Source organism: Phaenicophaeus curvirostris, chromosome 1, assembly GCF_032191515.1.
Source record: "Phaenicophaeus curvirostris isolate KB17595 chromosome 1, BPBGC_Pcur_1.0, whole genome shotgun sequence".
In the NCBI taxonomy this organism is placed as follows: domain Eukaryota; kingdom Metazoa; phylum Chordata; class Aves; order Cuculiformes; family Cuculidae; genus Phaenicophaeus; species Phaenicophaeus curvirostris.
This window is the reverse complement of record NC_091392.1, coordinates 148170485-148192826: the sequence shown is the minus strand read 5'-3', so window position 1 is coordinate 148192826 and position 22342 is coordinate 148170485. Positions and strand designations below refer to the sequence as shown.

General features: G+C 39.3%; 1 protein-coding gene across 8 annotated transcripts in view; it reads right to left on the bottom strand.

Moving 5' to 3' along the window:
- The window catches only part of PICALM (phosphatidylinositol binding clathrin assembly protein), a 76284-nt gene that overhangs the window by 20211 nt on the left and 33731 nt on the right, over nucleotides 1-22342 (bottom strand). For 5 of the 8 annotated variants that reach the window (XM_069878198.1, XM_069878183.1, XM_069878206.1 and 2 more), the window contains exons 3-13: nucleotides 21563-21638; nucleotides 20215-20317; nucleotides 17934-18027; nucleotides 17323-17434; nucleotides 11939-12045; nucleotides 10721-10762; nucleotides 9931-10016; nucleotides 8556-8679; nucleotides 8085-8221; nucleotides 5590-5690; nucleotides 575-724 (exon numbers count right to left, since the gene is read on the bottom strand). In XM_069878198.1, coding sequence (XP_069734299.1) covers nucleotides 575-724; nucleotides 5590-5690; nucleotides 8085-8221; nucleotides 8556-8679; nucleotides 9931-10016; nucleotides 10721-10762; nucleotides 11939-12045; nucleotides 17323-17434; nucleotides 17934-18027; nucleotides 20215-20317; nucleotides 21563-21638 — 1132 coding nt within the window. The remainder of the gene's footprint in view (nucleotides 1-574; nucleotides 725-5589; nucleotides 5691-8084; nucleotides 8222-8555; nucleotides 8680-9930; nucleotides 10017-10720; nucleotides 10763-11938; nucleotides 12046-17322; nucleotides 17435-17933; nucleotides 18028-20214; nucleotides 20318-21562; nucleotides 21639-22342) is intronic. The other 3 variants (XM_069878224.1, XM_069878237.1, XM_069878234.1) reach the window with 1 other exon arrangement.

Below are 22342 nucleotides of genomic sequence, written 5' to 3'. Positions count from 1 at the left end.
ATGTTAGAAGGGTTTCTAATACAACAGCCGTGCTGAAGCATCTCCAAAGTAAGATTTCAACAGGTCTAAAAACTTGAGCCATCAGTTTATTGCTTAGTAGGTAAAAAAGTATGAGTAGACCATGCACCAGAACAGGTATGGTTTTACCAGCTTTGTTAATGCAAACATGATGGGGGGGGAATCACCTATTACCAAAAGACATTATATTAAGCTCCTATATGTAAAAAGGACGATTAGACCTGAGGAAAAAAGTAGCAGCATTTTCTTTTCATTCTCAGGCATACACAGTATTTTATCTTAAAATTCCTAAGCATAAGAATCTGCTTAAAACTGCACTCAAACTACCACTTTAACTATAACTAAGTTCCTTCACCTCAGGCAGAATCACACCTAGGTAGCCAAGCAAGGATTTTAAACACCACTTTCAAGGCACAATCATGTTCTAACATAGCACAAAAATCAGCCCCAAACGACCAGCTTTTAGTTTCCGAAAGGCCTCTCAAATATACTTTAGAAACTAAAATAATTTTAAAATCTGTAGGAAATACAAAATTAGTTTAAAGTGGTACTTTACCAACAAACATTTCATGTGTGGGTGTCCTACTGGTGAAAGTAGATACATCAGAAGACACAGACAGATGAGCAGCATCGTTAGTTTTTGTAAGGAAAGGATTTAGGTTTGGAATGGCATCGTCAACACTATCAACAGTAGCAGAAAAAGGATCTGTTCAGTTCCAGAGAGCAAGAGAAAGAAGAAAAGGGAGATGGATTTAGTTACATGCTACTTCCTAAGTATAGAAGAGTTAAGAAGAGTCCAGAAGTATAGTTTTCTCCCAACATCTCTACAGTTGGGATGACCTAGCTTATTGTTTCATTTTCAAATTGTGCAGAATTATCCATTCTCTGCTCAAGAAAAACACTACAGATATTAGCTACACGTAAGTTTGGTTGTTTTTTGTTTGGTTGTATTTTTTAAAACTTACTACCATCTTGGTCTTATAAAATGTGCTTCTTCCACAGCATGTTTTATACCACTAATTAGTATGTTACTCCTCTTTAAACACAATCACTCCTCCTCGCTCAGTCACATCCTGGCGCTTGCAACAAACTCCCTGGAGCAGAGACTGCCTTTTAGCTTAACTCCACAGGTGCTAAGGGAGGATTTGCTGCAATACCATGCTCAGGACAGCTTTAAAAACCAAAACAAGAGAGCTGTACTGTTCCTTCTTCTTCAAACTGTTTATGGATTTTTTATTTTTTGTTACTGGGCATCTTGACATTTCCAAGAGCTATGAATACACCATGGACAAAAGAACTTCCCTTACTACCTGGGGCATCAAAAGCAACAAGCTAGTTGTGGATACACCATTAGCTGCAAGCAAGCAAAAACCTGCCCTGATTTGAGGGATAACAGCCTGCAAGCAGCAAAGAGGAAAACACTCACTATTAACTGTTGGACCATACTGGGGAATGAAGGACACATGGGTCTATGCAAGTCACTTCTGAGTTTCGAGGCTTCCTTATGATGGATACAATTGCCAGGCTAAAATACTCCTGTACTCCAGGATCTAACAGACAAACAGGATAGGAAAGGCAGCTACAAAACTTGCTGACAAAAGGAGGTGTCTGGCTTCAAAGCATGAGAATCCTTGATGAAAAACTCAAGAACTTGCTAGCAAAACCAGCAGGAGTTGCAAACTCTATGGGCTTTACCACAGTGCCTAGAACTGCAACTTATTCTTCTAGGAAAAAACACTGCAAAAAAACCACCTGAATAATAAATATAGAAGAGATTTCTGAAGTGCTTCAGTTTCTGCATTTTTTAAACCTGGTCAGATTACCAATTTATTCATAATTCTTGTTAATACCACTGTGACATGTACACTAGCTTCAAACCATATGTTATTTCCTCTGCCTAAATCTGACCTCCCGATTCTTAGCTATAAATCCCACATGGTCTGGTAACATGTAGGTTTCAATCATATCCAAGTCCTAAAGAAAGTGAGATCTTAAAACCATAGCTACATTATTCTTCACATGTTTAATACACACTTCGATTTTCTGCAGGCTCAAGGTATCCCAACTCAAAACCTGACTTCTCTCCCAGATTCTTAAAATGCAACCAAGCAATGCGTGCAGTACCTTAAAAAAAACCCAAAAAAACCCACCTGAATCATTCCATCAGCAAAATGTCAGTGCCACACACCGAGTAAAGGATAAGCAGAATAAGTCAATATATTTTTGCAATATATAACAGCAATACAAAAATTCACATTGTCTTACGTATGTTTTTAGGTAGTAATATTACCACCTAACGCACTTGTGGACATGCCAATCAGCTAGTCACTTGAAACAGTCTCCGCTTTCAGGGATCACTTTAAAATGTTGTCTGCTTTAGATGTCATTCTAGAAGCCGTAGAACAAACAGATCTGACACTAAAACGGGTCCAATTATCTTTTAATCTGCTCCTGCTTGCTTTTTCTGTTGCTGCTTCACCTTCTTCTGATTCTATCTGTTTTCCTTTCAATTGGAAAAAATCCAAACAAGACATGTCAAACTGAGTATTTCCACACTGATTCATTTGTTTTGCTTCTCAAGTTTAACTACACACTGACAGCTGGCAAACACACCAGACAGCTGGAAGGGTCTTGAAACAACCTCAAACAGCTCAGGTAAAATAATATGACAGAAGCTAAAAAAGGACAAAGTTTTTAATAATATTTCATTTAAACTATTATCCATTTGAATTATCTCACACGTGCACTCAATGGGAAAACTGGTATGTCCTACATTTTGTTCCCAAATCCCAAAGTTATATACAGTTTCACATTTTCTGACTAGTAGTAAGACAATGCAATGCAACTTTAGATTATCAAGATTTTCTCAGACATGTAATCTGTTCTCAGACTCTTCATTTGTCTGCCTCATTCTAATTCTAGCCAGTGTGTTCAGCCTTGTCTTAAAACTTGCTGATGCTAGTGACAAAACTAACTGAAAATTAATTTGGTTTGGGAAATTTATATCCTGCATACTCAGATTTTAAAAACTGCTGTCTCTCCTGACAGCAACACCTCAATGTTTCTAAAGCCCAATTTAGTTCTCGGATGCCTATGGCATCTGTTTGTGCCAGTGGACTCACTCTACACCTTCAGGCTATCATTAGGTGTTAATGACTCATTAGAAGCGCATTTAGAAGAGTCATTTGAATTTTGCAATCTAAGTCATCCAGCTAGAAGTATTTTACCCAAGAGAACAATGACAAAGGTTTTTCAGTAGCTTCTCTTACAGCTTGAAAAAGTAAACTGAAAACATGCAGTTACTGAACCCAAAAATGTTAAAGGTAACGAAGGCAAGAACTCACGGAGTTTTAACCTTGTTACCTTTAACATTTCTGGAAGTCCAAGACAAAAAGCAGCAACTCGAATATAATGCTTCTGTAATAATTCATCCTTTTATTATACTCCTAGGAGCCGCTGCATAAGTTTTTTCACAGTAAATGCTTTTATTCCATTGCAACTTGTAAACCGGTTCAATACCTTCTCTTCTCAAAGTCACCCAATACACCAAATACAAACATCACCATGTCAGAAAATTACCTAAGGGAGGGACGCTGTGCAGTGATTAGAGCACAGGACCGGAAATAGCTCAGCTTCCATTCTTGGCTCTGCCACTGACTTGCCGTATGACTTCAGACAAGTCAATTAATTGCTCAGATTTCCCCATCTGTAAAATGTGGAAAGCACCTCTTATCTACCTCACCTATGTGAAGCTGAAGAGATTTATTTTTTTAAATGAAGTATAACAGAAAAAAATGGTGATCCCCAAATTTTAGCCTAAAATTTTAGCAGATGAATAAAATCTTCACAGTTAGTTAAATCTTAGAAGTATGTAGTCGTGCACCAACAGTAAACTAACATATCAAGAACTGCTACCAAAGACACTTACCAGCAGTAACACAATGCTGAACACACACAGACTTTCAGGCTCAATTTTCAGATTAATAACGAAATCCTAAACTGTGATGTGACCTTCAAGGGGAAGATAATTTTCCCTCTTATCTCTCACCCACGAAACAAATGGGATCAGCTGAAACAGCAGATATTTTCCAAAAAGCTAACAAGATGAGCCCAAACATTTTTCTGCATTTCTAAAGTCTAAGCCTATTAAACATGGAAATTTGTATGCGTAACTCGATATGCTTCTCACTGCATCCTTCTTAGAAGATGCTCTACTCAGCAAAACTAAAAGCAAACTACATTTATTTAATTTTGAAGTTACCACATACATTAGTACTGCCTTATCCCCCAAAACTGTGTGTTATTTCCCTACAAACAAACGTGAGAATTACAGGAAACGAAGTACACAACAAAAAGTAAGTTGGGATGTGAACACATACGCTGCTTACCATGAAGAGATGTTAGATGTTTAGGAAAAGCTATAGCTCATAAAAAGTAACAGTGAAGTGAAACTTCAGAACAGATTATTCCCTTGTCCTATAAAACCTCCTGAAGCTGCAAGTCCCCGTTTTTCATATCACAAAACAAAGCATTTTTGCAAGCATCTGATTTATTAGAAAATAACAATAATCCAGAAACGGTCACATAGTTTAGGAGTTCACTAAGTGTCAGTTACGTAGAAAGGTGAAAAGGAACATCTTGGTAAGAGGTTTTTAATCCTCCACCAGTATAACCAACAATGCAAGCAGGCAATATATTACCTATAATCAGAAGCGTTCTGTAACACTGCAACACAGCAAAGTGAAAAATGGTTTTGAGTAAGTAACTAAATGCTCCAAGACTCAACATTCATGGCTTTCTAGAATGCTCTTGCTTGCCTCCTGGGTTTCAGGACTTGTCTGTACCAATAAAGATAATCTAGTATCTCATTCAGTCCATCCTAACAAGCGGGCAGAATGATAATTTGGGTGTTCTAAAATAAGTTTTGGAGGGAAGAGCTCCTTATAAATTTTGTCTTGTCACTTAAGGAGATTCAACCACAGCTTTTTGCTAATTTGTCTTTCCAGTTAAATGAAATACAGCAGAGAATTTGTAAGGGTGCCTTATTTTGTTCTCAATAACTAACTCTGGCTTTACTTGCCTTCTGTGCACAGCTCTCAACTGCCTTCTTTCAGGCCTCATCCAAGTTCTGCTCTACTGTCACCTGCAAATTTAATTTAACCTTAGACAAAATTAAAAACTTGTATTAAAAAACCAATATGTATTCAAGTTTCCATGTGTGTAACATGGGCTACAGGGCAGACATATTCAAAGAACTGACTCTCTCTCAGCCAAGTTTCTGCACCTTGCTACATGACCTTCTGAAGACAGCAGTTATGAGGCTGACAGAGATAGTCAACAATTAAAGTAACATTGCCAGCAAGAACTCTACAAAAACTCTCCATTTTCACCAGATGTTGCTATGTTAATTCATCCCCAAATTTGACTTTATTTCCTCTCCTTTCATCCACTTATAGCTTGTCTTTACAAGACGTCCTTCTTTAAGGAAGAAATAGCTCACAGACTAGGAAGAAACATTTATAGGAACATGGCCACAGCAATTAGAACCTTGATCCAATTCAGAATTCTTACCTCCCCAGGTACTTCCTACTTGTGGAGCAGCAGATATAGGATGTACAGACGGATGAAAAGTTGGCTGCAAATCAAGCAGATCATTTGGCAGCTTTGAAGTGCTATAAAGACAAATTAATACAATTGTTGGAACTACATCAGCTTTCAATATAAGGCAAATGCTAGCAATTGTGGATAGTAGGGAAACCTCTGTTACAAATTGTTTGCTACAAAATGGATAGAACTAAGCCTAAATCAGAAAGTCAGGTGAACTTAACACTTTCAGTTCTATAGAAAAGAGTTAATTTAGCAAACTAAGGTCTGTTATGCCAAGGAACTCGTCAAAGCTGTATAAGACGACAACCAGTCTTCTCATCTTCCTCACACTCCAACACCAAGCCTAAAGCATGTTATGTTCAGCAATCTTCAGCAACTTCTAAAATAACCTCATGAAAGTCCTACAGCATGATAAAAGCAGACTGACAGAATGAACTCTAATGAGTTCCACTAAAACGCACCACTAAAATGTTCCATCTAAATTCCACAAGTCATTTTTCCACTATCAACCACTGCTGAGAAACTGGCTTACATCTATGAGCCACTGAAGATCTGGAAGCAGAAATATTTGAAGAACATTGGAAACCTTTGAAGAACATCAAAAAGCAAAAATATAAAGAAGCCTTGAAACTTTGACACAGTTGTGTGAATGAAAACCCACTTAAAGGCACATTTTTGACTATTCAAAACCAAACAGAGACCTAAGAACATTACATGGGAATGCAGATTGTCTTAAAGACAATCGCTGCAATAATTTCAAGAGTCAAACAGGAACAGTAAAAGTCATCCTCTTGTAGAGCGTTCACTTCATACTTTAAATAAGTCCTTTAGAGAAAATGGAATGCTGGTGTTCAAACAGAACTTAATAGCACAAAAATGAACCAAAATTTGCATGTACAGTCACTATTACAGACAGAAGTTAAGTCACTGTGGCATCCAAGCATCTTTTGAAATGAGACTGGCACAAGACCTCTGTATATTCTCTTGTTGACCCAATCACTTGTATCATTCAGTTTTTATTATTTCATTTCAACAGTGATTGAAATCGTATTTTGCCACTACTGCTCCTTTTAAAAACCAGCATGGTCTGGCAGAGTCCTGCAATGTGAGCAGCAGATAATTTTCAAGATAAAGCTTGTTCAGGTTAATCACAGGGATTAAACAGACACACTGCATCTAGCAGCAAGCAACTGAACTTGCGGCCTAAAATATCCCCTTTACGGCAGCTCCTGCTGTAAGATCTGCTCTTTGCTCACAGCAGCATTACTGCCAGCAACTGAATTTAAACATGAAGACAAACTCGCATTTGGGTTTTTAGAAGAAAACATGCTTGTCTTTGCTATGTAGCACTTCTGTCTGTTTGAAGAAGCCTTATCAGATGTTTCTGATTTCAGTCCTCTTAAGAGCTAAGATATGATATTCAAAGTAACCAGTTCAGAGTATGCACCCATTTCAAATACTTTGGCCTCTTAAAAGGAAATTAAAAGAAAATCTTTGTTCAAGGAAGCCTTTTTCTTACCATTACAGACAGATCCTCTAGCACCTTGTATGTGACTCAGCTATTTTCTACATATTTAGCATCAAGTAACTTCCTCCAATAGCTTTCTAATGGATGAAGAAGGCTGTCAGAGTGCAGAGCGCTTTAAAAGAACAGCAGAAAGCTACAGGAGACAAGTAGATTCTTATGTCAGCTCCAACAGAACTACTAAGCAAACCTTTAGGTTTAAGATCACACCAAAAGCAAAAATATGCCTTCAGAGAACTACTTCCAAAATAAAAACACTGACAAAAGCACTGCACCTTCTGCTACTGCTCAGTTTGACAGGTATTATACAGAATGAAGATCACAAATTCACTCACACCAACAGTTCCTGCTAGTCAAAGATCAGGATGAACATGCAGTGAATACTCTTGCACTACGCTTGCAAGTCCTCGCAGACAGAGATGTTCCAGATACAACTCAAGATTGCAAAACCTTCCCCTCTTCTTTCAAACCCTGTTTCAGGCTTTCCTTTTTCTGAAAATCTACCAAAAATATTTGTTACCACTCTTATTTTTGAAGATCTAGAAATGCAACATTAAATTCAGTGTTATCTTTATGACCTCCCAAACTGAGTTTTTATTTGACCTCTCCCAAATTAACTTGCAAGGTTTTGGGGGGAGAAAGCACACATGCATTACAGCTCCAGCTGTCTGGCTCACTGACTACGAATAGCTACAAGGGCTGCCAGCAGCTGGTTCTCATCAGAAACCATTCTGCAAATAGACAACGCATACACTTCTTGTTTTTTATGGCAAGAGGTTGTTTTCCCCATCCACTTTACCAAAACATCGTTTCTTCCTACATCATTAAGTACCCTACACATAACCAATCTCCTGCAATATATATTCTGCTGCAGAATGTTAGAGGAAACCCTACCCTGCAGCACATCTTGGGGAAGCAACACTATTAACCATACCTGTTTGAAGAGCTAGGAGTAGAAAAAATATCAATGGCTGGTGTAGTCATTATGCTTCCTGCTGCAGTTGACACAGGAGAAGCTACAGTTGTTAAAGAGGTATGTGGTTTCTTTGCAAGTTCTTTTAGACGTTGCTCCTGTAGGGAAAGTGAGCTGGCATAAGAAATCAAGAAATGACATTTGTGTACACGACTTGGAAGTAAGTAAAGCAGAATTTAAAGAATTCTTTTTATGTAGTCAACTACTTATAATTACGAAGTCAGTGGTGCCTTAAATCCTTCAGAAACTCTCGTAACAAACCCTCCACGAGCTGCACGCTGTATGTGCACAAGATTTTGCCTCCAGCGCTTTGCCAAAAGTACGTGTTAAGCATTAACAACTGATTTTCCCCTTTACTCCTTGAAGAATCCTAGTAAGTTATCAACAAGAACATAGTAAAAGCGTTTTCAATTAAGAAGTCTGTATGCCTACCTTTAAAGCTTTTAAGCGAGCCTGTTCTTCCTCCAACGCAGCTTGTTTTTCCCTTTCATCAACTTTTGTGAGGGACAGGCCGGTGCTTGCAAGGGAAGAGACTGCATTGGATAGGGTGGTAGCCCTGAAGTAATTGGACAGGAGAAAAGCAGGCTTTTCATAGGTGACACATGATAGGAACATCTAAACAACATTTTACTCGTACCCACCCAGTCTGCTTCTGAACTCTTTATAACACTATTGTACAGTGTAAGATATAATCTAATTAATAAGTTTAAATAAGATACTGTGTGAAGAGCTAAATGAAAATGCCTAGGAATTATGCCGTCTATTCTTATAGACTGGATTTTCCCCCCTTAAAAGTTTCACCTCCGAATTGCATTGCAGAATTAAAGTTTGAAGCCTTTGCCCTTTTCCTATTTGCCAAAGATGGTATTATTTGTAGATATACAGGAATCTCTGATATTGTGGAATTCGATTAAAATTGTTCCTACTTTAACAGGTTTAGGTAAGAAACTATCAATGCAACTCATACATTCCAGAGGAAAAGTTCGCAATTTATCTTCCTGCTTTAGAGAATGTTGAAGTAATTAAAACAAACAGTTAACTTTTAAAACAAACTGAAGTAAATCTTACAAGAGAAAGTAAATATTATAAGAAGCAGCTAACAAAATGGTGCTAAGCCCTATGGTGCTAAGGCAAATCGTTACCACTGTAAAAAAGAGCATATAAAAATATTACTGCCTCATTTTCTGAACATGAAAGAGACAAATGCTATTTAATTTTGCAATTTTAAGCTTTTTTTACACTTAAACAACAAAGTTAGTTGCCTGGAGGACTTCTCTGGGTTGCACTTTAGCAAGCATTTAAAAATCAGTGACTGCCTTTCACCGTATACGCTACGGCTTTAATCCCAAATTACTTCAAAAATCCATTCTTAATGCAAGAAGTTCTGGAAGCATTTTCCTTTTTGACAAAAATGAGATTAGAGTTGAGATAAAAGAGCCTAAGAACATTAATAAATAAACATTGCATACCTTACAGAAGTCTAATTATCAACATAAAATTAACATTTGCAGGTAGTAAGTGAAAATACCTTAGTTTCTCTTCAGAAGTTCAAGATTACCTGTTAGAAGTTTAACTACTACACAAGGGATTCTACAGTAAGTGCTTGCAGCGCCTTAGATTCCAGTTCTGTTGACCTGGAAGAAGCTGCCTTAAGTACTCAGCAAGAGATATGATGACTTGCTATTCTATCATTGCTAATGTAATACAGTCTTCTGTTCAACACAGCCTACACATTTACAATGTAATCTAAAATAATGGATTTAACATTTGAGTCAACAGTTGTTTAAAAGACTGAGGGCATAAGCACCTGCTTGCAGCTGTGGAATCTTTGATTTTCTTCCCTTCTAGAGAAGCTAAATGTTGTTCCAAAGCATCAAGAAGGCTACTCGGTGCCTGCAAAGAGACATTTGGGGACAGATTTGAAGAATCTAAAAAAGGTGAAGCAAATCAGTAGTTAAAAGACTTTCAGAGAATGCAACCCTAGGGCAGCTGGTATAACAGCTTGGCATACTTATAACTGCATCTTGGCATCCTGTTCTTATTTAATTACTTGAAATATCATGTGGTGCACTCTCCTCGCTACATTACTCTGTCATAATGACTCACCAGTAAGTACTAAAATATGTCAAGAGATGTTAAAATTAACAGCTAGGAAACAGGAAGCAGACAATTGGAAACAGTCAGTATTTCAAGAGAAACTAAGAAAGAAATTGTACCTAGAGTCATTTCTATGTGCACACTCCGCAAGCCTTCACAGTGATTTAAATGGGCATACAGCCAAAAGCAAGCTTGCTAGGAACCACAGTTTTACAGCCTCATGTAAAAGTTTCATTATATGAACACAGATAGAAATTGAATCTTCAAGCTTTATAGAAATAAGGTTGTCTTAGAACAGAAATGATCTATAATATTTTACAACAGGATCACTGCGTATAAAAGTCAGGCTCTGATGGAGGCTGGATTTAATCACAAACTTGGAAATAATCTGGTGACAACGTATGCAAGAAAGCACAAGTGAACATCACAATGCCAAGTTTTTCTGATTATGCAACCCCAGAAGAGACATGTACTGGCAAACACATAATGGGTTTACCTACCTGTGAGAGATCTGGTATGTCTCCTCTGTCAATTCCAACTTGCTGCAACAAAACAAATGAGCTTTAAAATTTGTTTGCTTTTGCAAAAGGCAAAAGGCAGAGATGCTCAAAAAGCAAACAACATTAAAACAAAGTCATGTAAAAATCACAAACACGTTCATGTACATTTTAAATCTCCACAATCTGAACTCTATAATGGTTGCTTATAATGAATTCTTCTGTTAAATGTATACACATTTGAAGTAGGCACATCAGAGAGATTTTAGGAGATACAACCATAGAACTAAACAGAGTAGGAATCAAGTGTTTCAGAATTTAAGGCTAGAGAGGTTTGCCTATCCCGCTATTTATGTGGCAAATTCTCAGACCTACTGATAGAGTGTGTCTTTGCTAAAACAAAGCAACTTCTACACTGCAGATCAAACTTAAGATGTGCTGCAGCAAGATATGCATTCTTACAACAGAAAAATTAATACTCAGCTTCAGTTGATAGTGTTATCTGATAGAGACATTCTGTCAGGACAAACAGCAAGCCAAGCTTTACAGCCTCATTTTTTGAGAGTTATGAATAATGAAGGAAAGCAATGCAATAGGAGCACATCTCAACTGAGGAATTCCATAATAGTAGGACATCAATTCAGCAATACTTCAGAAATTAGATTGTAACTTACTAAATGCATTTAAATAACCCAAATGCATCAAAAAATCCAAAACATTTTGCAAGGTAACTGCTTTTCTTCTTTATATACTACCCACCTACAGCAAAAACATCTTTTAAATAAGTAATCCCGTGGTGATCTACTTGTTTCAGCTTCTTATTTGTGAAGCTGTTATTTCATGTAAAACTTAGAGCAGCATTGTGGGTTTCAGTCTAGAATATAGCTAGAACCAGAAAGCAGCAGATCACCACAAAGTTACGTTATTTGTTTAAAGCAAGGCTCTTCTTCAAAGAAAGCACACAATTATGATGTAATGAGTAAATTTTAAAATGCATGTTTATACACCCTCCGTCAGTAAAAGATGGAGCAGCAAGTATTTTGTAGTCAGGTTTTTCAATACAGTCTTCAAATGAACTAATCACCAGCGTAGAGACTGACAAGGTGACCCTTGATGGAACAGCAATGAGGCTGATAAGAAGCAGCATCTGCTGTGTGAGAATAAAAGCACTTTATAAACTATTTCAAATAAAGGGCAAAGTTTGTTTAACGGAAGATTTACCTCTGCAACTTTAAGGAACTCTGAGATCCTGGTCATTCTAGTGAGGAACTTCTTATATATATCAAGGCCTTCTTTGCACTGGTTCTTTTTCATATCAAAGTATTTTTCTACAAACAGAAAGAATATTTGCATTAATAAGAAATCAAACATTCTGCAAAGGATATACAAAGTAGAAGAATATAAACCCAAGACAAACAGAAAATGCCTGCAGATCTGTTTTACTCTGTTAACTGCACAGGTCACTACGCTTAACTTGCGCCAAATGACAAAAGTTCCAACACAAAAAGAAAAAAAATGCTAATCACAGAATGGTTGAAGTTGGAAGTGACTTCTGCAGATCACGCAGTCCACCCCCCCGGCTAAAGCAAGGTCACCTACAACAGGTTGCACAGGAATGTGTCCAGATTGGTTTTGAGTATCTCCAGAGAAGGACACTCCAGAAGCACCCTGGGTAGCCTGTTCCAGTGCTCTGTCACCCTCACAGTAAAGAAGTTTTTTTGCATGTCCAGGCAGAACTTCCTGTGTTCCAGTGTATTTCCGTTGCCCCTTGTCCTGTCCTTGGGCACCACTGAAGAGTCTGGTCCCAACCTCTTGACATTCAACCTTTAGATATTTATGAGCATTGATAATATCCCCTCTCAGTCTTCTCTTCTCCAGCCTAAACAAACCCAGTTTTCTCAGCTTTTCCTCATAAGAGATGCTCCAGTCCCATAATCATATTCATGGACCTTCCCTGCACTCTCTCCAGTAGTTCCTTGTCTTTCTTGAACTGAGGAGCCCAGAACCGGACACAGTACTCCAGATAGGGCCTCGCTAGGGCAGAGCAGAGGGTAAGGATGTGCTGGTCACACTCTGACTGATGCACCCCAGGATATCATTGGACTTTTTGGCCACAAGGGACATCACTGGCTCATGGTTAGCTTGTGTCCACCAAGACTAACAGGTCCTTCTCCACAGAGCTGCTTTCCAGCCTGTCAGCCCCTAACCTATACTGGTGCAAGACTCTACGCTTGCGTCTGTTAAACTTTAGGTTCCTCTCCACCCAGTTCTCCAACCTGCCCAGGTCCCACTGAATGGCAGCGCAGCCTTCCAGTGTTATCAGCCACTACTCCCAGGTTTGTATAATCAGCAGACTCGCCAAGGGTAGGCTCTGTCCCCTTATCCAGATTACTGAAGAACATGCTGAACAAGACTAGTCCCAGCACTGACCCCTGAGGAACAATGCTGGCCACAGGTTTCCAACTGGACGCTGCACCACTGATCACAACCCCCTGAGCTCTGCCATCCAACTAGGTCTCAGTCCACCTCACTCTCCACTCTCCTTGCACTTGTGTCAAAAGCCTTGCTGAAGTCAAGGAAGTCAACATCCACTGTTCTCCCCTAACTACCCAGCATACTATCACATGCATGCCATTACACCTTGCCTTGCAGGTACTAGACCTCACAAAAGCACAGGCACCCAGGATAGAACAATTACGTTTAAGCCGCGTCACTTAAAGAAATGTAAATTCGTCCTCCCAAGGAATAGAAAAAGTAATTTTAGAATTTGGCAAACACCTACTCTATGGCAAGGGCCACATATCAGGCCAGATTTTTATATTCTCTGCCAGACTCATACCTGTTGTGATGGTGCAGTCTACAATGAGGCGCAACTTAATACAAAACACCAGTGCTGGAAGCAAGAAGGCTCTAAATTCCTTCTTGAAATAGCACTTCTATATAAAGCTTCACTCAAAACATGAGTGAAAGCAACTATATGCTAGTTCTTACTGAGGCAAAAGACAGCAGGGACTTCAGCCTAGAAGTGTGACTGTCCTTCACTGCCTAATTCTGCATTTTGCTTTCCATTTTGCAAGCACTGGGCAATAACAGGAATCAGATAGCTTGATCCAATCACAGAACACAAATAAACAACAAAAAATAAAAAATAAGGCTTTCAGCTTATTTTCCAGATTTAGGCTCCCCTGCATCCTCCCCTGCATCCATAGTGCTAGCTACTCCAGTTACCTGGCAATTGGGAATGAACTCTGTTCCCTCTAAGAGGGCTGAAGGCTCGGCAGCTCAGCTGAAGTGCGTTTACACCAATGCACACAGCATGGGGAATAAGAAGGAAGAGCTGGAAGCTGTCGTAGGGCAAGGAGCCTATGATGCCGTTGCCATCACGGAAACGTGGTGGGATGACTCATATAACTGGAGTGCACCTATGGTGGGGTACAAACTCTTCAGGTGGGATAGGAAGGGTAGGAGAGGAGGCGAGGTAGCCCTCTTTGTAAGGGAGGACTTGGACACCGTTGAGATGGATTGTGGCGATGAGGATATTGAGTGCCTGTGGGTTAAAATCAGAGGAACCCACCAGAAGGTAGATTTTGTGATGGGAGTCTGTTACAGACCACCCAGCCAAGGAGAAGCAGCTGATGAGCTCTTCTATAAACAGTTGGGGTTAATCTCTAGATCAATGCCTCTCCTTCTTGTGGGAGACTTCAATCCTCCTGATATCTGCTGGAAGCATAATAGAGCAGAGAGGAAGCAGTCTAGGAGGTTCCTGGAGTGCATGGAAGACAACTTCCTTGCACAGTTGGTGAATAAACCAACAAGGGAGGGCGCCCTCCTGGACCTGCTGTTTGTGAACAGAGAAGGCCTTGTGGGGGATGTGGCAGTAGGTGGACGCCTAGGACAAAGTGATCATGAGATGATAGGGTTTTCTGTTCTAGGTGAAGTGAAGAGGGTGGTTAGTAGGATAGTAGCATTAAATTTCCAGAGGGCAGACTTTGAACTCTTCAGAAGGCTGGTTGGTAAAGTCTCCTGGGAGACAGTACTTAAGGGCAAGGGAGCCCATGAGGGCTGGGAGCTCTTCAAAAAGGAAATCCTAGCAGCTCAGGAGAAAGCCATCCCCATGTTCTGGAAAAAAAGCCGGCAGGGGAGAAGGCCAGTTTGGTTGAACAGAGAGATCTTGAGGGATATCAAGAAGAAGAGAAACGTTTATGGGCTCTGGAAGAAGGGACAGGCCTCTTGGGTGGACTACAGGTGGGAAGTGAGATTGTGTAGAGAAAAAATCAGAAGGGCTAAGGCTCAACTAGAAATCAGATTGGCAAACTCTGTGAAAGATAACAAAAGATATCTTTCTATAAATATATAAATAATAAAAGGAGGACTAGGGAGACCATACAGTCCCTACTGGACGCAGAAGGAACAACAGTGACAGGGGATGAGGAAAAGGCTGAGGTACTTAATGCCTTCTTTGCCTCAGTCTTTAGTTGTAAGGAGAGTCATTCCGTCTGTGTACAAACCCAGGAGCTAGAGGAGCAAAATGAGGCTCCTCTGATCCAAGAGAAGGTGGTCAGAGCCTTGCTAGCCCAACTAGACACCCACAAGTCTATGGGGCCGGATGGGATTCATCCAAGGGTATTGAAGGAGCTGGCGGATGTGCTGGCCAAACCCCTTTCCATCATCTTCCAACAGTCCTGGAAGACTGGGGAAGTCCCACTGGACTGGAGGCTGGCTGATGTTGTGCCCATCTACAAAAAGGGTCGCAGGGAGGATCCAGGGAACTACAGGCCTGTCAGTCTGACCTCAGTGCCAGGGAAAGTCATGGAACAGGTGATCTTGAGTGCTATCATGAAGCACATGCAAGAGAACTGGGTGATCAGGCCCAGTCAACATGGGTTCACAAAAGGCAGGTCTTGCCAAACTAACCTGATCACCTTCTATGACAAAGTCACTCGGCTGCTGGATGAGGGAAAGGCTGTGGATGTGGTCTTCCTGGACTTCAGCAAAGCCTTTGACACAGTTTCTCACAACATTCTGCTTGAGAAACTGTCAGCCTCTGGCCTGGACAGGCGCACACTCTCCTGGGTGGAAAACTGGTTGGATGGCCGGGCCCAGAGAGTGGTGGGAAATGGTGTGAAATCCAGCTGGAGGCCAGTGACAAGTGGGGTTCCCCAGGGCTCAGTGTGGGTCCAGCCCTGTTCAATGTCTTTATCAATGACCTGGATGAAGGCATCGATTGCACCCTTAGCAAGTTTGCAGACGACACTAAGCTAAGTGTTGATCTGCTGGAGGGCAGGGAGGCTCTGCAAAGGGATCTGAACAGGCTGGACCGCTGGGCTGAGTCCAATGGCATGAGGTTTAACAAGGCCAAATGCTGGGTCCTGCACTTGGGGCAAAACAACCCTATGCAGTGCTACAGACTAGGAACAGTCTGTCTAGAAAGCTGCCTGGAGGAGAAAGACCTGGGGGTGTTGGTTGACAGTGACTGAACATGAGCCAGCAGTGTGCCCAGGTGGCCAAGAAAGCCAATGGCATCTTGGCTTGGATCAGAAACGGCGTGACCAGCAGGTCCAGGGAGGTTATTCTCCCTCTGTACTCGGCACAGGTGAGACCGCTCCTTGAATCCTGTGTTCAATTCTGGGCCCCTCACCACAAGAAGGATGTTGAGGCTCTGGAACAAGTCCAGAGAAGAGCAACAAAGCTGGTGAGGGAGACGGAGAACAGGCCTCATGAGGAATGGCTGAGAGAGCTGGGGTTGTTTAGCCTGGAGAAGAGGAGGCTGAGGGGAGACCTCATTGCTCTCTATAACTACCTGAAAGGAGGTTGTAGAGAAGAGGGAGCTGGCCTCTTCTCCCAAGTGACAGGGGACAGGACAAGAGGGAATGGCCACAAGCTCCGCCAGGGGAGATTTAGGCTGGACATTAGGAAAAAAATTTTCACGGAAAGGGTCATTGGGCACTGGAACTGGCTGCCCAGGGAGGTGGTTGATTCACCTTCCCTGGAGGTGTTTAAGGCACGGGTGGACGAGGTGCTAAGGAGCATGGTTTAGTGTTTGATAGGAATGGTTGGACTCGATGATCCGGTGGGTCTCTTCCAACCTGGTTATTCTATGATTCTCAGTATGTGCAAGTAAAAGGGCCTGAGGCCTGAACTTGTAATTCCCCTTAAAAATACAATATATGCTCTAGAAACACCAGGCAACAAATCATTAAAACTAACCAACATTAAAAGCTCTGGCAGTCAATCACAGATGTCGTGACTGCCGTAACTTATTCCACTTAAACAAAACCTGTTCCTTAAATAATAAATATAAATATCCTGATTCAGGTTTGCCACACAGCACAATAAGACAAGAAAACAACAAAAAAGTAAACAGTACTAGAAAAAAAAATTAAGTGAAAAAATCTTGAATGGGCTTTGCTTTCAGAATTTTACCTATCTGTGTAAACAATGCAATGAAAAATATAATTGGACAGAAAAACCTTGGAAATAAATCGAGCTTGGAAGTAACAGTAATATTTTGATCCTTTACAGCAAGACTATTTCAATTTCTTGGAAGCGAGCAGTTAATTGTTTACTCCTGAAAGTTTCAGATAGCAGAAAGCAGTTTTATTTACCCAAGAGGTTAATAATCCCTTCGTTATAAGCTGCAAACAGTCTAATGGCATCTTTGAAGAGGAGCATGAAGGCAGCATTAATTACACCATTTGTAAGTTCATTGCTATTGACCTAGGAAGATAAGAAAAAAAAAGTTAATTTAACTGAATTGATCCCGTATTGCAAAACAGCTGATCGAACTCCAGTATTCTATCCCAAGGCATGTTTTCCAATCATCCCACTGGCTATCAGTGGAAAGCAGGAGCACAGCAAATCAACACAGGATGTCTCGGCATAGAATTGAATCAAATCACCTTGGCAGATATTATAGTTGGCTGATGTTAATGTTAACTAACTAAATGTTAACTAACTAAAAGACAGACTAAAATTATCAACTTTTAGATGAACAAACAATTCTTACACAATAAACAGTAATTTAGTACAAAGCATCCTCTCCAGTGAGCATTGTTTCTTTTCTCTGGTTTCTTAAGGGTGTATCAATGAACAAAATGATTTGTACTCAACACGAACACAACAGTTTAAGACCTTTAACCTTGACCTATTTTACAAACTTGTGTAGGTTTGTACAAAGTCAATAGCATGTTGGGCACATATGTGCTGCTAAACTTACATTGAAGTCAAGAAGTGCATCCATCTGATTTTGAATGATTGGTACAGTTTTTAAGAGTTTTTCTGTGCTCATTGTTCTCATCACTCCGTCAGCCCTGTTGTGCAAGACAAAAGAAAACCGTTCACCTGAATTTTGAAGGCAATTGTTGCTGAGAAACTGAATACAGACAATAAAGAGAACACACCTAAATCATGGCAATTCAAAGCAGGCATTTTTATGTTCAGAAATGCCAGCTAGCCAATACAACTAATAACTGCAGCTCACAGAAGTAACAACTTCCATATGGCTAAAATATAAATTCAAGATGAATTTTTATTCAGAGGAAATGAAACTGATAGTGCTCAGAAATATAGCAGAGCTACAACGCATCAGGTAACAAACAATGTTCTGAAGAAAATCCTTAACTACACTTTTTCCAATCAGATTATTGTACAGTGTCTGTTTGGATGATTTTCTTTTCAAAAGTGACATGCATTTTTCAAGCCTTTCCAGGAAGACTGCAGAGACTACATGACACTTCCTTTTAACAGCTAACTGCAAATATTTGGTTGTTTATTAATTGCTCAGATGAAACAGACTAAGCATTGTTATTCAGTTGTTTATAATTGTTTAGATTAAACAGATAAGGTGTTATTTGGCTGTGCATTTGGAAAAACATACTAAAAAAACCCCACCCCACATAAAATGAATATCAAAAATATCCAAGGAAAGCAACAACCAAAGAAGAGATGAAATCACCTCAGTGACAAGAAACAACTGTTTTCTGTGAGACAAATCAGACAGCCTTACAGTTCATGAGCATGCACGCAGCAAACCAAATGTTTCCTGCAAGTGCAAATCTCACAGCATACCTGCACACAAAACACTGTGGCTGTTCTCCAGGCTGGAGAGCAATGAGGTGCACACTGCTTTCTGCTTCCTACTTGTGTTGTATCCTCCAGCAAACAGCAAATGCAATAAACCTAACAAGGCAGGGCGTGGGCAAAGAGCCCTTGAAAAACACTGAGGTGTGGGAAAGGTAGATTGCTGCTACTAGAACAGTTATACCTGCTGGCTTGCAGGAACGCCAGGCACATGCTGCTAGCAAAATCATTCACCTCATTAAGCCTAAACTACCCGTTTACAAGACAACTGTGTATATCCCCAGTGTATGTGCAGCCACCTGACCATACGCACATCCTATATGTGGAAAAGGCAAAGTGTTTTGTGTCATTGGGACTCTAACCATCTCTAAAGACAGAAATAGCAAAAGGACCACAAGTGTTTCATTTTTACTTTAACCACCACATTTCACTGATGCAAGATATCACTAGATTAACAACGGTGGTTGTTAATTCATTTCACAGTTTTAAGGTGAGATTTTTGTGGATTATGGATTAAGTTTTTAGCTTCAACAAAAAATAATCATGCGCATGGATAATAAAGGAAGCCCCAATGTAAAACTAAAATTATGCCTTTGAACTTGAACAAGCACTGTGTACACAGATAATGGACAAAGATGGAAAGACTTTCAGTCACAACCAGGATATCCTCTCCAGTCTTCCTGATGAGGATCTCCTGATTAATTCCATCGTTTGCTATAACATGCAATTTAACCAACTCCCGGTGCTCTGCACTGTGTTATTTTATACCTAAACAGGTGCCCAGTCTCAAACAATCAATCAATTTATCCTAAAGGAGGTCACTCCCAGGGAAATTATTAATTCCTGTAGATAAATTCAGAATGCCATCTACCACCATGTTCTGTTAAAAGAATGAACTGCAGCACCTTTATAAAGGTAGTAAACTTCATACTAACATTTCCAGACAAAACCAGAGAAACATGAGGAAGGATTGTAAGCTGTTTCAATGAATACTTGTCATTTAAACATTCCAGAGCTAGAAACACAAGTGAACAGTAAAGTCCCCTATACTACATGTAAGGCAAAGTAACTTAGTAATGTAATAGGGAAGGTTTGTTCTAATTTCTAATTTTTACTTTTTCAACAGATACTTTGATGCACACCAGTTTTCATTTCTTTACATGTAACTGTTAATGTTTAAAAAAGAAGCATTATATTAACTGAAGCACAATCTTTTGGCAATATACATAACTGAACCACTGAACCTTTGTGTGCCATGGGAGAAATCCAAGTGAGAAAAGCAGACATATCGCTTGTATCTTATTTCCTTAATGTTTTGTTAACATGTGCAATACTAAAGCAAACATTGATGTTTTCCACTTGAATGACAGGACATAAGACAAAACCTTAAGATAAGCAAAACAAAATACAGTTCTTACCCTCTTTTTACTTTTGTGAAGTCAAAAGCCACTTGTCTATAGGAAACAGCCTTTTCATTCAGATATCTACTATACCTTCTGATAAATGTTGACATGTCATAGCCTGAAAAACAAGTTTCAGAAGCTCATTACTTATCTAGTCAATTAAAGAATAAGAACCTTATTCTAAGTAAAGTGCAAGATATTAATGCAATGGCCAGCTTCATTATACTTTTCCCTGATTTCATACAGTTAAACGTGTTACAAAAAACTGTGTATGCATCATATTCACCAACAGTGGAAATATCTGGAAGACCTGAACTACATAGGAAATGAAACAGAAACTTAAGGAAATTCCTCCCCAAAGCAAACCAAAGTATTTCTAAGCAAGTTCTCTTATACTATAATAGAAATTACTATCAAAAGAGTTACATGATGCATCCATCAAGATCTCCAGACCCATTTATTCTCTCATTTACAACTGCATAGGAAAAAAAAGGCATTGAAGGAAACATTAAGATACGACAGATTTCATTCTATGTTATGATAGCAGCACTAGGAAATATTTTGCTACGTGCCAATTAAGGATACAGACAAAGAAAAAGATCCGTTCATAGTCTATGCTGAAAGCACGAAGTTAAAACTCAGTAAAGAGGCAATTTCATACACCCTCTGTTATTACCAAGAAGTTTTCAGTCCCCAGACAGCCACTCTGTTTGCCTGTTTTACTATACCTGTGGCCAAAACTAGAAGCAGCTAGATAAAGAGTAAAGCTATATAAAAAGTAAAGGCAGAAAGTAAGAAACCACCAACCAGCAGAAAAAGACAACAGCTAAGTTTATGATCAGAACTGCAGCGTAACAGTTTGGACGTTTTCAGCTGAAAAATCTGTAGCAGAGAGAAACTTACTTGCCCACAGAATCAGTCTCAAAGATAGATGTAATGGTTTTCAAGCAATCTCCCAAAAAGTTAATTTATTTTTATAGTTTTAGTACTTTTTAAGACAGTTCTGATTGCACCAACATGCTGCATCTTATGTTCGTACGATGCATTTTCTGAAATTTAATTTAATCAAAATATACCTCTTCAAATGGCGAAACCTCGTCAGAAGCAGGAAGAATTTTAAGTCAGATCTGTTTAGCTAAGAAAGTCAGAAGCATTTATAAGTAAGCATTTCCTAAACAATGCAAAAAATTCCTCCAGCAGACAGCTTCTGCCATGTCACAACAGCATTTGAAATTAAGAAATGCAGTCTGGGCTAAAACAGACAGACAAATTACTTCTTAAATGACACAGTCCATTAGCGTTACCAAGATGTACATACTGTTCCCCAGCACACCACTAACTTGTAATGAAAAAGACTCCTTACCTTGCAATCCACTTTTGTCTAGGAAATTGCTCAAATTAAACAACGTGTTTCTGGACGCCAGATACTGGATAAAACGCTACATGAAAGGAAAAATTTGAATGCTTTTACTATAATAGCAGTGAGCTGGAACTGAGGTAACAGTAGTAGAAACTTTTTATCCTTCTTACGAATTTCAGCTTTTATTTCTTAGGACTGATTTCAAGTCTGGAAACTATTACAAAAACGCAAGATAAATTTTCAAATGAAACTAGTTACTATTTTTCATGTAAAAATCTGAACAGATCAGTCACACAGAAACTGCATGAAGGCCTCTGCCTGACAGACTTTGTTTATTTTAAGACAAAATATGGATCTGGAAACTTATTAAAAAGTCACCTCAAACACATACTCATTTTTCAGGCCCACAATATCACTAACTGTAATAACAGCTGATTTCATGTTAACAATTGCCAAGGCATCTTTGCTCAGCATACAATTTCAACAGTGCTTAGCTTATTTGTGAAAATAAGGCGATAATAAGTTAAGTTTGCTTATATATCAAACATTCAATAAACATAAGAATCCATGTAAAACCTTAACAAAGTATCACAGTTATCTGTTGCATATAATTCTAAATTACATTTCACAAAGATGAATGATGTTATTTTAATCTTGTACAGACATTTCTGATCACTGGCACATCATCTTCAGTAGGAAAAAAGATTTTGTCCTACAAACCACTGGACAGAGAGCTGCTATAAAAATAAACTAATCATCCACTTGTAATAACGTGTTGACAGA